Raw genomic sequence first — 16582 nt, forward strand, 5'->3', positions numbered from 1 at the left:
TTCCACAAGAGATATAACTCTGCCTTGTTTATCACTCTTTTCCCAGTAATGCTTGGCATATAAAAGGCTTTCAATAAATATTTGCTGATTGAATGAATGTCATTACTTTAATGCATTCTTATGCATAATTAATAAATAGTAGATATTAAGGAAATGGTAAAACTATGTTATGTATGTACTAGATTTTATAATAAATTGGCACACATTTACATAAATTAAAAACATATACTTATTGAAGGCAGCAAACTATTACACATATACTGTCAATTTTGAGGAAAAGGATTTCAACCATGAAATGGCAAATGCTTGGTCTCTAAGGCCTATCTATGTTTGCTGCAAAGAAATTCACACTGATAAAAGGGGATTGAGTTACAGAATCTGTCTCTTTAAAAAAAAAAGTTAAACGGCTTAACCCTCCCCCAGCTGCCTCCCTCAAAGACTTCCCTGGTAGTCTAGTGGTTAGTTAAGACTCCACCCTTTCACCCTTTAACTGCACTGAGGGTGCGATTAAAAAACAAAAAAAGACTTATACCAAACACTCCCTAGAGCGGCCTTCTGAATTCTACAGCGTTGATACGTGTTCCTTTGCTTTCTTTTATAGCAAAAAACCAAGCAGTATTAAAAATAAAAATCTGCTTTGTATAACAGAGTAAATAATGTTATATGATTACTGCAATTAGATTGTGGTATACTTTCACATTATTTTGTTTCACTATAACCTGTGACTTTTCCTCTAACAAGTCCCTGGTCAGATTCACTCACTATATCATTTCAGCATCTTTTCTGGGAATTTGAACTGCGGTTATGACAACTTTATTATTCCAAGGCATAATACATATTTTAACTGGAGAAAAGCACAAATTTAACTAGTAACTTCAATATAATAACTGCTGAATGAATAAACATATATGGTAAGATTTCCAAAGCTCTTAATACATGCCCATTCTTCATGCTCTATTCAATAAAATTAAAGGGATGTCATATTTTATATGCTCAGGATGTGTTCCTTGGCAATAGTGTATTTCCATCAATATAATAAATTTGTAAATTGATAATTAACATTAGTAAATTGAACCAAGGAAATAATTTCATTGGTCTGTGGAACTTTTGAAGTCTAATTTCAGGTTTATACTACAGTCACCTTTAAAGTGTCATAAGCCCCTCACTGAATTCAAATTAGAAAGACATCTAGGAAGATAATTTGGTATGCATTTATGGAATCCTCAGTGGCTTGCCCATGCCTGTTGCATGTAGCTAAACTAGGTAACATGATCTAGAGACCAAGGTCCTATACCAGAAATGTGTGAGATGTGGAGAGTTTACAAATATTTGTGGATGTCCAGTTGTTAAGGCACTAAGAAGCTAGGCTGCTGGAGCCAAACATAGCATCTCACCCAATATATTATCTTTTAAAACACTCTTGATATAACCCAGACCCCATACCTCCTAATATTCTTTAGGCTAATGGGCCACTATTTTGAGAGACAGGCTTTACAAAGTATAGAGTGATAAAGGTAATCCCACTGGTGACCAAACTTTATCTTTCTTTTCATTAACTACTGCCAAGTCAACAAACTCCCATTTTAAAAGACCCTGTTCAAAACAAAACAAACACCAACGAAAATTTACTTTCCCCTAATAACAGAGTGGCTATCAGGAAGCTTGTAATTCATATATCAAGCAATATATTTTACATTCAGCAAACTTAATTTTATCAAATGTCCTTTAATTTCTTAGACAACAATATGATACATATTGTATAAGAAGCGCACAATAGTTTTGCAGTACAATTTCAAAGTGTACACAAATTGGAATACAGAGGTTAAACACTGGTGTGCTGACAGCATTTTTGAACTCTGGATAAACTGCATACAAAACTTGCAATTCAAACAGTAGCCAATGTGGAAACTTTACTTCCCATAATATAAAAATGATACTTTGAGATGCAAAATATTTTTTACTAACAAACTATATAAACATTTAAAATAATCATTAAAAACTCAACTTTAGAATTTATAAAGATTAGCTATAAAAATATATTGGCAGTCACTTTTCTTATAAATGTACCATTCACTACATTACAAAATAGTCTCTAACATAAAATTGCCTTAGTAACTGTACTATTTTAGAATCTGATAAACCTTACATTAAACCGATTATAAAATCCTCTTGGAAAACTTTGGTATGCATCTTCAGGTTTTTAAAATACTCTAATATCTCAAGGGCCTGTAAACATTCCATTCTATTAAAGCACAACAGAATACGTAATGTATATTCAACTGCATACAGAATATAGAATCAAAAAACAATTTATTAAATATTTGTAGAAAATCACCATTCCCAGAGTAACCAAAAAACAAACTATTTAAAAGTATCAAACTTTTAAACAATTCTCTTTCCATTCTGATAAAAAAAAGTTACAAAATCACCACACTCCATTCATGTACCTTAGGTGCCTTTTATGACAAGGCCTCAAAAATAGTTAACCCAGTCTCAAAAATCCTCTCGCGTCCAAAAAGCAAACTTTTAAAAACCCATTTAAGACCTGACAATAGAATAAGTGTACATAATCAGAACACATAATTTATATGTTTAGTTGTGTATTAGCTTTTCTTTCATATTTGTAATTTAGAGTTTATTGGCAGAAATAGAACACACACACACACACACAATCGAAAAAGGTAAATTTTAGGTAACAGTAAGAAATGCAAACCTATAAGGGTAAATTGATTTATTCTTAAAAATTCGATTTACCAAATTTCATCTTATCTGCCATTTTTGGAATACTGACGACCATTTGTTATTAAGAAAATTCGAATTGATGAAAGTTCATTTCTTGTTTCTTGAGTACGTTTAATTTTTACAGAGCTTCCAGTTGTGCCAGTAACTTCCTTGAGGTCTTTTTCCACTTTATCCTCTGTCACCAGATCTCTTGCATAAGATAGTTATCTTTGAGTTGCAAAAGCCTAAATAAAAAGCTTCATTTTTGACCTTTTAATTCGTAAAACTCCACTAAAAAGAAAAAGAAATCCATCTAATTTTTAGGCAAGTCCACAAAAATATTTTCTTTCTTAAGAATCAAACACTTTTATTAGAATAAAGATCCTTCAAAGTTTTTAACTCTTCTATTAGAGTTTTGTTTTGATTTTCCAGGACTGCAACTCGATTTTCCAGGCATTTCACATATTCTTTCTTCTTTCTGCGACATTCTCGAGCAGCTTCTCTAAATATAAGCATTAAAAAACCAATGTTAGAAAAAAGTTCACATTCTTTAAATGGTAAATGCACTTCAGTAATTTTCCCTGGTCATCATTTTTTCCTCATTAAAAAAAATTAAGTTATCATCCATATACAGTGAAACAATGATCTTAAGTGCAGAATTTAATCAGTTTTGGCAAATGCATATACCTGTATAACCCACACACCCATCAAGACATACATTTTTATTGCCCCAGAAAGTTCCCTCATGCCTGTTCGTCTCCCCAAGCAACTACTGTTCTGATTTTTATCACCACAGATGAAATTTTTCCTATTCTAGAACTTCACATAACAGTCATACAGAATGTACTCTCGCGTCTGATCTCCCTTCACTCCGTATATTTCTGAGGTTTATCCATGTTGCTGTGCCGTGGTTTGTTCCTTTATACTTTTGGGCATATTTCACTGTATGAATATCATTACAATTTGTTGATTCATCCTCTTGGGCTGTTTTCTAGTTTTAGCTGCTATGCATGTTCTTGCACCAGTCTCTTTGTGAACATATGTCCCATTTCTCTTGGATAAATACCAAGGAGTGAAATCTATGGGTCCTCGGGGTTAACTTTTGACATACAGATTCTCTAATGTTTATTTATTGAGTTTTAATTACAAACAGTGCTTTGATACTCAGTTTTGTACATGTTCTGTTAGAATATTTCTATGGATTTACATCCAAGTTTTATATACATATAGAAGTAAAAAATATTACTTTGAGTATTTTTATACTGTGAATTGTAGATATTTTCAACTTGCTTTTTTTACACATACTATTTTAATGATGTTTTTATTGATACATATTGGTACACAGTTCCTTGCCATGTGGACATTTCACTGTTAATTAATTTTCACTTCCCTAACTACTAACTACTCATGTGATTGGGCATCTTTTCAAAATTTTAACCATCTGTTGGATCCCCTCTTACATAATTTGCCTATTCATAACCTTTTCCATTCATATTTTTTTGTCCATTTTACAATTAGAAATTATTAGAAAGACAAACAACCTAAGAACTGTCAGTGCATTATACACAGTAACCCTTTATCTGTTTCTACATTATTTTCTAATCTACCACTTGCTTTCTGATATTTTTATTTCTTAATGTGATAAATGCACTTTTTTAGTCTTTTTCTTGGCTTAGATTAAAGTGCCATACACTATGTATTTCTCTCTAAACTTTATCTTAAAAGATTTTATTGCTTAACTTTCACAGTTGAGTCTTTAATCCATCTGTAATTACTTTTGTATATGGGATAAAATAGGAGTCCAATTTAATTTTCTTCCAGAGGTGGAGTTGTGTCAGTATCGTTTCAAAAATATACAAATTTTTTTTTCAGTTGGGTTGTACTTTTCCTATTAATTCAGATTTTTTTTTTTTTTTTAAACAAATCTTTTTTGGTTACGTATGTTGCAAATATCTTCTACAGGTTTGAAGCTTAAATTTTCACTCACTTTATCTTTTGATGAAAAGAAGTTACTGATTTTAATGAGGATTCATCAATCTTTCATGTTAATTTTTTTGTGCTTGTGTGTGTTGTTTTAAATCTTCTCTATACTTGAAACCATGAGATTAATACGTTTTCACCTAAAAGTTTTTAAAATTTCACCTTTCACATATATGTTTTAAATTCATTTAGTATGAATTTTGTGTATGGTGTGTGGAAGAAATCCAATATTTTTTTTCACATATAAATAACTATCCTAGCACCATTTATTGGAATCCCTCCTTCCCCCAGTAATCTGCCCTACCAAGGCTTCACGTGTTCACAGATCTGTGTTCTGAGCTCCCTACTCTATTTCACTGTGATTTTATCTCAATGCCAATATCACATTATTTTAATTACCATAGCTTTAAACAAAACTTGATATCTCCTCACCTTATTCTCGTCTGGAATATTTTGGCTGCTCTTGGCCCTTTACTCTTCTACAAATTTTAGTATCAACTTGTCAAGTTCTTCAAACAACCTGTTTGGGTTTTGATTGGAACTGCATTGAATCTATGGATCAATTGGGGGGAAAAATAGTCATCTTTATAATACTGAGTTTCCATATCTATGGACATAGTATATTTCTCCATTTATTTAGATCTTCCTTAATGTCTTTCAAAAACAGTTTACAATATTTTCCATAAATGTCCTGGACAGCTTTTGTTAGATTTAGTCTCATATATTTTATTTATTGATAATATAAATGATATATTTTTAATAATTATTTACCAAACTGTTAATGATGTGAAGAAATACAGTTGATTTTCGAAAACTGATTTTATATCTAGTAACCTTATAAACTCATTACTTACAATAATTTTTGTCTAAGTCCATTTGGGGTGTGTGTGTATGTGTTTTTAATCAAGCAATCATATGAAAAATAGTAATAGTTTCTATTTTTTTCATTTAAATCCTTGTAATCCACACCCCCCGGCCCCCCCTCCTATTTTACTAAGCTGGCAAGGGTTTCCAGTACAATGTTGAAGAGAACTGGTTCTTTTGCAATTTCAAATAGTTTGCCAGATGATTCTCCTGGATATTCTAAGCAGATGAATATATCTTTGCTAATAATAACAGTTTTATTTTTCTTATCCAGTTTTTATTTTTATAGTCTCTTGATCTTTGATGATTTTCAATGCCATCCTTTTTTTAAATACAGAAGACATATTTCTTTCCTTCTCTCTGTCAGATAACTAAAGACTTCACAAAACTACTGTTGTCTGCTCTTTCTGCTGACTCTTGCTCCTGAAAGGCAGTGTGGTATTCCCTAAGACTTTGGACTCTAAAACTTGGACTCATGAATTTAAATTCTTCCTCTATCACTTACTGAGTAGTGTAACCTTGGTCAAGTAACTTAACTTCTCTAGGCCTCAGTTTCCTCATCTCAAAAAAACGGAAATAATTTTTTGTGACAGTTGCCTAAGGGCTTGGCACGTATGATGGAGGCCTAATTTCATGGGTAGTCTGATTTTTCAACTTACATTGTGTCAGAACTCAATTTATGGGAATTCATTAGCGCCTGTGTTGAGGGTGCTTTCTCCAAGCAATTGGGGGCACTATAAACCCACACCCATTTTTTAAATTACGATTCTCAGTTTATGGGTGTAGTGCTTCTTGGGTCTTGACCTCATGAAAAATACTCTGTGATCCAGTTCTCTAGCCTGAAGAGGCCCCAGGCTCTGTCCCTAGTCTCCTCTGCATACTGAAGCTAAACCACTTACAGAGATCTGAATTTATCTCCAGGATATACAGGGGCTGCTTCAGTGCTTATTAACATCATGGTCCTGGGCTCCTGGTTCATTTCTAACCTCAGCAGGTTTCTCTTACTTTCTGCATGCTCATCCAGTCATTTAAAAGGATGGTTTTTATATTTCATCAAGCTTTTAAAAATATTATGTAGCTTAGGTTATACTGTCAGAAAGAGAAGTCTCACTCCAGTAATTTTTAACAAGTCTTTTGGGTTTCCTAGGTACACAATCATATCAGCAAAGAAATACAATTCTTTTCTAACATTTATGTAACTTATTTGCTTGTCTTACTGCGTTTGTTGGAACCTCCAAAACAACAGATGGTCCCTGCCTTGTTACCAAGTTCATTTACAGTGATGCTTCCTCTTATTTTTCAGTAAAGAAACATTTTATCTTGAAGTAATTAAATGCATCCATCTGGTCCTTTTATGGTAATTTTTATTGCTCTAGAAAATTACCCTTTTATTCTAATTTTCTAACTTACTGGAAAGAACCTGAAAAGAGAACCGTAGTATAATTTTAAAAATTTGTTGTATCTGTGTCTATTTACCCTTTCTTGTTTCTAATATAGTTTATTGGTCTTTTCTTTTCCCTTGAGCACACTGCAGAAGGCTACCCTTTATTATTCTTTTTCTCAAAGAACTAGTGATTTTTAATGCCTGATGTACGTGTAGTGCACATAGCAATGTTTACATTTAAAACGAAAGGAAATGTTTCTGGGGGTTAAATGACTACTGTAATTCATGATCGAAATTCATTTTTAAGAGCAATTCTGTATCCAGCAGTATATCAGGTGTTATGCACAATCCTACTAATTCTTCCCTATTCTTAATCTAGTCAACAGCAAGCAGCAATTATTTTTCACCTAACTTTGTCAATCCGAACAGGAACAAGATAAGTATATTTTTATATTTTGAAAAGTTACGCTTAACAGTGCTATACAAAGGACACAATAAATATGGAAGAACTCTAGGTCATATATTAAATAAAGAGACTGTGCAAAGGGACTCACCGATCCACTGGAAACGTACTAGATAGATAACACTCAGTTAAAATAATGCCAATTAAAAAAAAAAGCAGAAGCCAAATTAAAAAAATAAATTAAATAAAATAATGCTGATATAATCCCCTCTCCTTATTTCTAATATACAATCTCAGTTAACATCTGGTTATATTTTGAGATTTATAAAAACATTACCCATTCTGATAGTATAATTTTACTACCTACCTGTTTTTCATCAACCTTATTTCTCTTTTCAATTGGGGGTCATCTGTCTTAGTTGTCTGAGATGTAAGCGTTACAGGAGATGTCATCACCACGGTTTGTGGTAGTGAAGTAGCTGAAGGTGTGGTACGGATTTGATATGTCTGCATATCTCCTGATGCAGCTGTGTGGTCAAAAGAATGAGTTAATTTATAAGTGTCTTTAAAAGTACTTTGGGATGCTTTCCATGGATAGTTAAGCATACTTACTTTGTACAACCACCTGGTTGCTGGGCACAAGTATTTGCTGTCCATCAGAGGTCTGTGCATACTGAAGAATTGTTGTCCCTTGTTGAGTACTGCCTGAATTTGTCATGGTTAATGTCTGAAGCCCCTGTACTCCATCTGTGCCTGGACTGGCCAGCTGTAAGGCTCCATTTGGGGCAATGGCAACTTTAACCAAAGAGAGAACAAAGCTAATGTAAGACTATGCAACACACTAATTACAAAGGATTGGCAAAAAAAAAACCCTGCTATTTTATTAAAACAGGTTTAAACGCAATTCCACTTGGTAACTATTGGATGCTTTGGATGAGGCGTTTCTTCACAAAATTTTATATTTCAGATACACTAATCTTAAATTTAGTCTCAAATTGTACAGTAACTGATTGCTCAAAACCCATTTTGGGCTCTATGGAGTACTCCATGCTAATTGTTAATGTTGTCACAGCAGTTCTGGGGCATCAGAAGAGGGTACCACTGATGACTAACTTTTAAGGAAAAAGAAGTAGAAGGAAATATTAACATAGTTTGTAATTTTTATTTAAAAGCATTAAAAAAAGATTGTATCATAAAATATTTTTGAATAGATAAGTGTGCCCATGGAAGAAAATTTTAAAAAGATAAAAGCTTCACATAATGAAAAAATCTCCATATTCGTTCTTAGCTCTGTTAGAAACAGTGGTCACTGCTAGAGTGACCACCACTAGAGTGGCCACTGTTTCTAATTATCCTTTCCCTACTGCCACACAGCGAATATTTCCATACACTTTAATTTATGAAATGATTTTAGAAGTAAAGACATTAAAATTTTTTAGATGCAGAGATTTGTTTTAAACTTCTATTAGCAATTACTTTCAGTCTTCTTCACTGCAACACATATTACATACATACACAAATATATTTATGCAAATATGTAAGTAAAAAGTAAAAGTCCCATTATCCCTATTTATTCCACTGTCCACTCCCCACCCCTCTCTTGAGGGAACCGTTATTTTTGGTGCACATCCTACCTAATCTTTTCCTATGCTCATACAGACTGATATATAAATATCAAAATATGTTTATTCAAGCACATTATAGATATACATCTTTTGGTGTTAAATATATGTTAATACAGAATTGTTTTCATTTTTGCAACAAAATGTGTATTTACCTGGTTGAATTTACTCTCATTCTCTACTGTTCAGTACAGTAGCCATCAGCTACACATGGCTGTTTAAATTAACTGAAATTAAAATTAAAAATTCAGTTCCTCAGTCTCATCAGCCATATGTCACGTGCTCAGTATTCACACATAGCTTAGCAGCTACTGTACTGGACAATGTAAATACAGAACATCTGCATCATCAAGGAAGTTCTACTGGATCATGCTGCCTTAAATATGACTTGTACTATACTTACTTCAACTGTAACATGAAATATTAGCCCACGTTTCTATGTAGTTCTCATAACTCTAATTTTTAATGGGTTTAGAATTATAAACCATTTAATATCATAACTTTTAACTTGCTAATATGCTGCCTAAAAAAATTTTTTTTGGAAACAGCAATACATTTATATGGTTAAAAAAAAAAATCAGTTTTGTTTAAAATGAAAAGTGAACCTCCCAACTGCCTCTGATCCTAAGTTTCCTTCCTTGCAACTGCTATTCCCAATTTCTTATGTGCCCTAACAGAAATATTCTATATATATTCTTAAAATCATATATTCATAATACATTTTACTAAAAGCCTACTATGTGCCAGGTCCAATATGCCAAGGTTATAGTTGTGAACAAGACAAAGTTCTCTCCCTCAAGGAACTTATAAGCTGATCTATAATTATATATATTCTATAATTAAACTAATATGTTTTATAGCATTTATATGTAATTGTAAAAAGTACATAAGAAAGTAAACTTAAGGGTGGAGCAGTATATTTTAAAAAGAGTGGATTCTCTGAGGAGGTGACCCTTAAGCAGGGCAGGAGTGCGGATGTAAGCAAGGTGAGAATCTGAGTGAAGAACGTGCAGGTAGTAGGGAGGACACCTCCAAAGATCCTGAGGCAGAAACAAGTCTCATGTGTTTAAGAAACAGGAAGAAAGTCTGTGTGAACAGAATGGCATCAAGCGGCAGGAGGTGAGATGAGAGTGGTAGGCAAAGCCAGACCCTGAATGTAGTGCCTTGTGGGACTTATTCTAAATGTGACAGAAAGTCACTGGAAGATTCTGAGCAAGAGTGGTGTGATCTAATTGACATTTTAAGTAAACTGCTTTGGCTGCAATATGGAAAACTAGTAGAGCAAGAATGGAAGCAAGATGAGCAGCCGGATACCGCAGTAATTCAGATAAGAGTGTAAAGCAAGGTGGTGGAGATGATGGCTGGAGATGGTGAGAGGTGGTCAGCTGGGACATCTATCTTGTAGCAAGAGCCAATCAGACTTGAAGAACAGGGGTTAGGAGAGGAGGGAGAGATTACCAACAAATGGACAGCACAAGTGAATTTCTTGGGGTGATGGAGTGTCTTGATTGTGGTGGTGCTTAGACAGCTCCATGCATTTGTCAAAACTCATAGACTTATACCCCAAAGTAAGTATATCACTTACAAGCTCTGTATCACTCACAAGCTGTGTGACTTCAGGAATATAATTCTCAGTTCCCTCATAAATTGATAACTGCTCACCTCACAAAGTTGTTGTGAGGAATAAATGAGGTAATATTGAAAAAGAACTTTGCATTATTTCTGGCTCAAACGTATCCTTTAATAATTATCACTATTAAAGTACGACAGTTGACACACTGCTTCTTCACACAGAAAGGTTAGTTTCTGTATGTTTATAAGGTGGGAAACTTATCCTATACATACTGTACTGTCCGGTGCTAGTCTGATAGATGGGAGTTGGAACAGACATAGAAGTGACAGCAGAAACTCCAGGGTTTTCTCCGTCTCCTTTTCTGCCCCGTGTATCTTCAGAAGATAGGTCTTTCAAAATTTTTCTGTGAAAAACAGAACTCTATTAGTAATGTTGGTAATGAGGACAGCTTTACAAAAAGAAATTACTAAACCTTTTTCAATCTCAGGTTAAAAATATAGTAATCTAGTAGACACCTAAACTGTTGTGCCAAGGACTCCTTTGTTTAGCACATACTGTTTTTTAGCACAAACTAGACTTTGTTTAGCAGGCTTGTTATATTTTAGTTTATGACGACCTGAAAAGAGACACTGAACAAATACCCATACAGAGTGCCTTTCACCTTGTAGAGGTATAAAATGTCTCTTTTCCCTACAGGAGAGATGGCTCCATTGTAAGGTATGTCATTAATTAACAAGGTACTATTCATTTTCTAAGTAGAGTCAGTGACCTTTATTTAAGAAGATGCAGTTTGGGACTTCCCTGGTGATCCAGTGGTTCCAGTGGAAGAATCGGCGCTTCCACTGCAGAGGGCACAATTCGATCCCTGGTCAGGTAAGTAAGATCCCACACACCATGTGGCGTGGCCAAAAAATTAAAATAAATACTACTATAAAGACTGGTGGTTTTTAAGGGGGAGTGGGGTGGGAGAGGGATAGATGGGGAATTTGGGGTTAGCAGATGCAAACTGATATATATATATGTAAGGGATAAACAAGGTCCTACTGTACAGCACAGGAACTATATTCAATATCCTATGATAAACCATAATGGAAAAGAATATGAAAAAGAATGTATATATCTATGTATAACTGAAAATAAAAGCCCATTTTCCTAACGTTGATGGAAAGTACAAAAAAAATACTACTATAAAAAATGCACAGTACTAGTGATAAATAAAATTGCTTATTTTAACAAGTACATTTGATTCCACAGGCATCCCTCAGACTTGGTTTAAAAAAAGGGGGGGGGGGGCAGGGGCACATGAAAAGAATAAGGTGATTGAAAAAGATGCCTTGCTGAAAAAGAAAGGTCTTCCAAAACATAGCTGGAGATGGAGGGAACATTATTTGTTTCTGCGAAAAAAAGAAAAAAGAAATGTTTACTCAAGAATTCCATGTATATTGTAGAAAAATCAGAAAACCTGAACTATTTGTATGAAAACAACAACAGAAAAGAATCATGAAGGAAAAAAAAACCCTTAGGATTAAAGGGATTTTTCATGTTATCTCTGCTAACCTTCCAGCCCGTGGAGGAATTCTCTAACATTGCTAACAGCTTCTACTTCCAGGAATAAGGCATCCACAACTTCCAAAAGCAAAACTATTCAATTATTTGATGGTTAGAGCTCATCCTTATTTAGACTCAAAGCTAACTCCACCCAGTGAAGCGAGAGAAGGTTAAGCTTTAGCCTAATTGTATATCCATGCCCTACTTTGCAATATATGACAACTGCTACAAGTCTTCTTCATTGGAGGCCAAATAATTTTAGATCCTTCAGCTGTTCTCTTACCACACGCTGAAGATCCTTCTCCAGCTTGGTCTCTTTACCCTGGACAGTCTCCCCACCAAGAGCTGCAAGTGTAGACTGTACTAACAGAAGTTCCACATAGAGAATGGCAGTCCTGTAGAACTCTGTGTTAGCCATCTGTAGAATCATCAGAGTGGTTCCTAAACCTGCTAACGTACCACAGTCATCTGGAGAGGTTTACTGATTCATTAGGGGTACCAAATTCCCAACTGGTACACCTAATGACTGAGTGAGTAGGTTAGGACAGAGCTCCAGAATCCGTTTAACAAGCTGCCTGCCTGGCTTAAGCAGCCAGCCTCGCATGAGACTGTGGAATGCTATGCCCATTTCTTTTTCAGTTTCATGAAACATTTTGAACATAAAGAGAAGTACTGAAAACAAGGTACCCATGTACCATATACCAAGAATCAACAGATGCTAACATTTTGCCATATTTGCTTTAGATCTTTTTTTAATAGGAATTAAGTTACAGAGACACCAAAATGTCACTACAAATTCCTTTCCTTGCTCTTCTCCCCCCTCAAAGAGTACCAGTATCTAAGTTGTTGTTTACCATTCCATACATATTAGTTTTTACTATATTTTGAGATATTATTTGCCATTGTTTTGCATTCTTCCTTACCCTCCTGACTCAACCTTGGAGAACCTTAGTCTTTTGGACTTCTCTTGATCTATATTCTTTCTAATGAGCTCATCTGGCCCATGGGCTGGAATACTTGTGTATAGTGATGATCCCACAAGTGATATTTCCTCAGCTTCTCCCCTGAACTCAAAACTCCTATGTCCAATTGTGTATTGAATACTTCCACTCAACAGGCACCTCAAACTCAATACATCCAAATCTAATATCAGATATCCTTCTACCCCGACAGTCTTAACCACGTCAATAAATACCAACTCTATTTTTCAAAAATTTTGGAGCCACCCTCTTTCTCACAACCTTTATCCAATTCATAAGCAAATCCCATTGTCTCTATCTTGAAAATATATCCAGAATCTTACCCACCCTCATCACCTCCACTGCTGCACCCCAGTCCATGCCACCACCTTCCTGACTGAACCACAGCCTCTAACAGGTTGTCCTTTCGTCTACCCTTCCCTTGCTGCAGTCCATTCTCCACACAACAAGCAGTCATCTTTTTAAAATGCCAATCAGATCACATCACTCATCTGCAGTGGCTCCCTATCTCAGAATAAATGACATGGTCTACCATAACTTGTCCCTGTGACCTCTCAACCTCTTCTCCAATCACTCTCCCCTTTATATTCAGCATCCCCCCCATCTTGCTACAGGATTATCAATTTTATTGATCCCCCCCCCCCCGTCCCAAAGAACCACCCTTTGGTTATATTATCTCTATTTTCTCTTTTCAAGTTAATTGATTTCTGCTCTATTTTCTCCCCTGGCCGCGCCATGCATCTTGGAGGATCTTAATTTCCCTGACCAGGGATCGAACCCAGGCCCCCCAGCAGTGGAACTGCAGAGTCCTTACTGCTGGACCACCAGAGAAATCCCTGATTTCTGCTGTTAATCTCTATTATTTCGTCTCTCCTGCTTGCTTTGAGCTTATTTTATTTTTCCCCTAGTTTCTTAAAGTGAAAACTTAGATTATCAGTTTGAGACTTTCTTTCTTTTGTAAGTGTTTATTTAATAAGGTAAATTCTCCTCTGATTATTTCCCACTGACTTGTTACAGCTCCAGATCTTGATATTCTGTATGTTCATTTTTAATTCAGTTCATGGTGTTTTCTAATTTCCCTTAAGATTTTCCTTTTGGTCCATGGATTATTTCTAAGTGTGTTAATTTCCATATGTTTGGAAATTTTTCTGTTATCTTTTATTGGCTTCTAGTCTAATTCAAGTACAATTAGAGAGCTTTGCATAATATCAGTTCTCCTAAATTTGTTGAAGTTTGTTATGATCCAGGATGTGGTATTTCCTGGTGAACGGTGTTAGTGCACATGGGTGAAGTGTTCTGAAAATGTCAGATCAAATTGGTTGATGGTATTGTTCAGTTCTATAATTTTGCTGATTTTCTGGCTACAAGTTCTGTTGGATACTGAGGTAGGTATACACAAGTTTTCAACTATAACTGTGGATATGTTTATTTTGCTTTTTGGTTCTGCAAGTTTTTGATGCCTGTATGCTGAAGCTCTGTTGTTAGGTGCATACACACTGTTACGTCTTCTTGGTGAACTGACTCCCTCTTTATCTCTGATAATGTTCTTTGCTCTGAAGTCTATTTTATATGATATTAATAATAGCCACTTTTCTTTTGATTATGTTTTTATTTCTCTTGGTTATATGTATAGCAGTAGTAGTAATGGTTTAAAAGGTAAATATGTTCAAGTATTTTGAAGAACTGCCAGATTGTTTCCACAGCCACTGCCCCCTTTACCAACACTTGTTACGGTGGTTTTTTTGTTTTGTTTTGTTTTTAGGCATCCTACTAGGTTTGAAGTGGTATCTCATTATTTTGATCTGCATTTACCTAGTGACATGATGTTTTTCACATGTTTATTGCCCATTTGTATATCTCTTTTGGAGAAATGTTTATTCAAATCCTTTCTTCATTTTTTTAACTGAGTTATTTGTCTTAACAATATTCAGTCTTCTGATTGATGAACGTGTGATGTCTTTTCATTTAGATTTGTAAAAATTTCTCTCAACAAGGTTTTGTAGTTTTCAATACACAAGTATTATACTCTTTTTTATTATATAAATATATATAATATTTATCATTTCTGAAAGTTATTTGATTTTTTTGGCTGTGTTGGGTCTTTGTTGCTGTGCGCAGGCTTTCTCTAGTTGTGGAGAGCAGGGGCTACTCTTCATTGCAGTGCACGGGCTTCTTGTGATGGCGTCTCTTGTTGCAGAGCGCAGGCTCTAGGCACGTAGGCTTCAGTAACTGCGGTGCCTGGGCTCAGTATTTGTGGCACGTGGGTTTAGCTGCTCTGTGGCATGTGGGATCTTCCTGGACTGGGGATCGAACCTGTGTCCCCTGCATTGGCAGGTGGATTCTTAACCACTGTGCCACCAGGGAAGTCCCTACTCTGTTATATTTATATAATTTGAATTTATAAATTTAAAGTATTTTCAGTAGGAATGTTTTAATTTCATTTTTGGATTATTTATTGCTGGTGTATAGAAATACAACTGACTTTGTATCCCACAACCCTGCTGAACTTATTAGTTCTCTTTAGTGGATCCTTTGGGATTTTCTATATGAGATCATTATTATCTGCAAACTTTTCATTTCTTTCCAATGTGCTTTTTATTTCATTTTCTTGCCTTATTGCCTGAGTAAAATATTAAGTGGAAAGAGTGAGAGCAGACATCCACAGCCTTGTCTTGTGCCTGATCTTGGTGGGGGAGGACACATTCAGTCTTTCACCATTAAATATGATGTTAGCTATGTGCTTTTGTAGATGCCCTTTATCAGGTTGAGGAAACTCCCATCTATTTGTTTTTATCATTAAAGGTTACTGGATTTCATCATATGCTTTTTTTGTGTGTCTGCTGAGATGACTATAAGTTTTTAATTTTTATTCTATAAATATGTATTGATTTTCAGATGTTAAGCCAATTTTGCATTGCTAGGATAAATCCTACTCAATTACGGTGTATAATATTTGGTTTACTAGTATTTTGTTGACGATTTTTGTGTCGATATTCATGAGGAATATTTATGTATAGTTTTGTAATCTGTCTTAGTAAGTTGAAGTCATGCTCTGTTAATATAATTATTGATATTGGTTGATCTATCATTTTATTATTTTTATTATTATTTTAAAATTTACTTTTGGCTGTGTTGGGTCTTCGTTGCTGCACGCGGGTTTTCTCTAGTTGTGGCGAACGGGGGCTGCTCTTTGTTGTGGTGCGCAGGCTTCTCGTTGCCGTGGCTTCTCTTGTTGCAGAGCACAGGCTCTAGGCTCGCAGGCTTCAGTAGTTGTGTCATGCGGGCTTAGTAGTTGTGACTTGCAGGCTCTAGAGCACAGGCTCAGTAGTTGTGGCACATGGGCTTAGTTGCTCCAAGGCATATGGGATCTTCGCAGACCAGGGACTGAACCTGTGTTCCCTGCATTGGCAGGTGGATTTTTAACCATTGCGCCACCAGGGAGGTCCCCATTTTATTTGTTTCCTTCCTTCCTTCCTTCCTTCCTTCCTTCCTTCCTCCCTCCCTCCC

At 35.1% G+C, this 16582-nt stretch overlaps 1 protein-coding gene across 11 annotated transcripts in view; it reads right to left on the bottom strand.

Moving 5' to 3' along the window:
• Positions 1 to 1668: 1668 nt before the first annotated feature.
• The window catches only part of ATF1 (activating transcription factor 1), a 52892-nt gene continuing 37978 nt past the window's right edge, over positions 1669 to 16582 (bottom strand). For 8 of the 11 annotated variants that reach the window (XM_057700965.1, XM_057700967.1, XM_057700963.1 and 5 more), the window contains 4 exons: positions 10820 to 10950; positions 7965 to 8147; positions 7720 to 7879; positions 1669 to 3223 (listed from right to left, as the gene is read on the bottom strand). In XM_057700965.1, coding sequence (XP_057556948.1) covers positions 3079 to 3223; positions 7720 to 7879; positions 7965 to 8147; positions 10820 to 10950 — 619 coding nt within the window. In that variant the 3' untranslated portion in view covers positions 1669 to 3078. Of the gene's footprint in view, positions 3224 to 5133; positions 5254 to 7719; positions 7880 to 7964; positions 8148 to 10819; positions 10951 to 11316; positions 11942 to 16582 lie in introns of all 11 variants that reach the window. The other 3 variants (XM_057700969.1, XM_057700970.1, XR_009048325.1) reach the window with 2 other exon arrangements.

This window comes from Hippopotamus amphibius, chromosome 12 (assembly GCF_030028045.1).
Source record: "Hippopotamus amphibius kiboko isolate mHipAmp2 chromosome 12, mHipAmp2.hap2, whole genome shotgun sequence".
NCBI lineage: Eukaryota > Metazoa > Chordata > Mammalia > Artiodactyla > Hippopotamidae > Hippopotamus > Hippopotamus amphibius.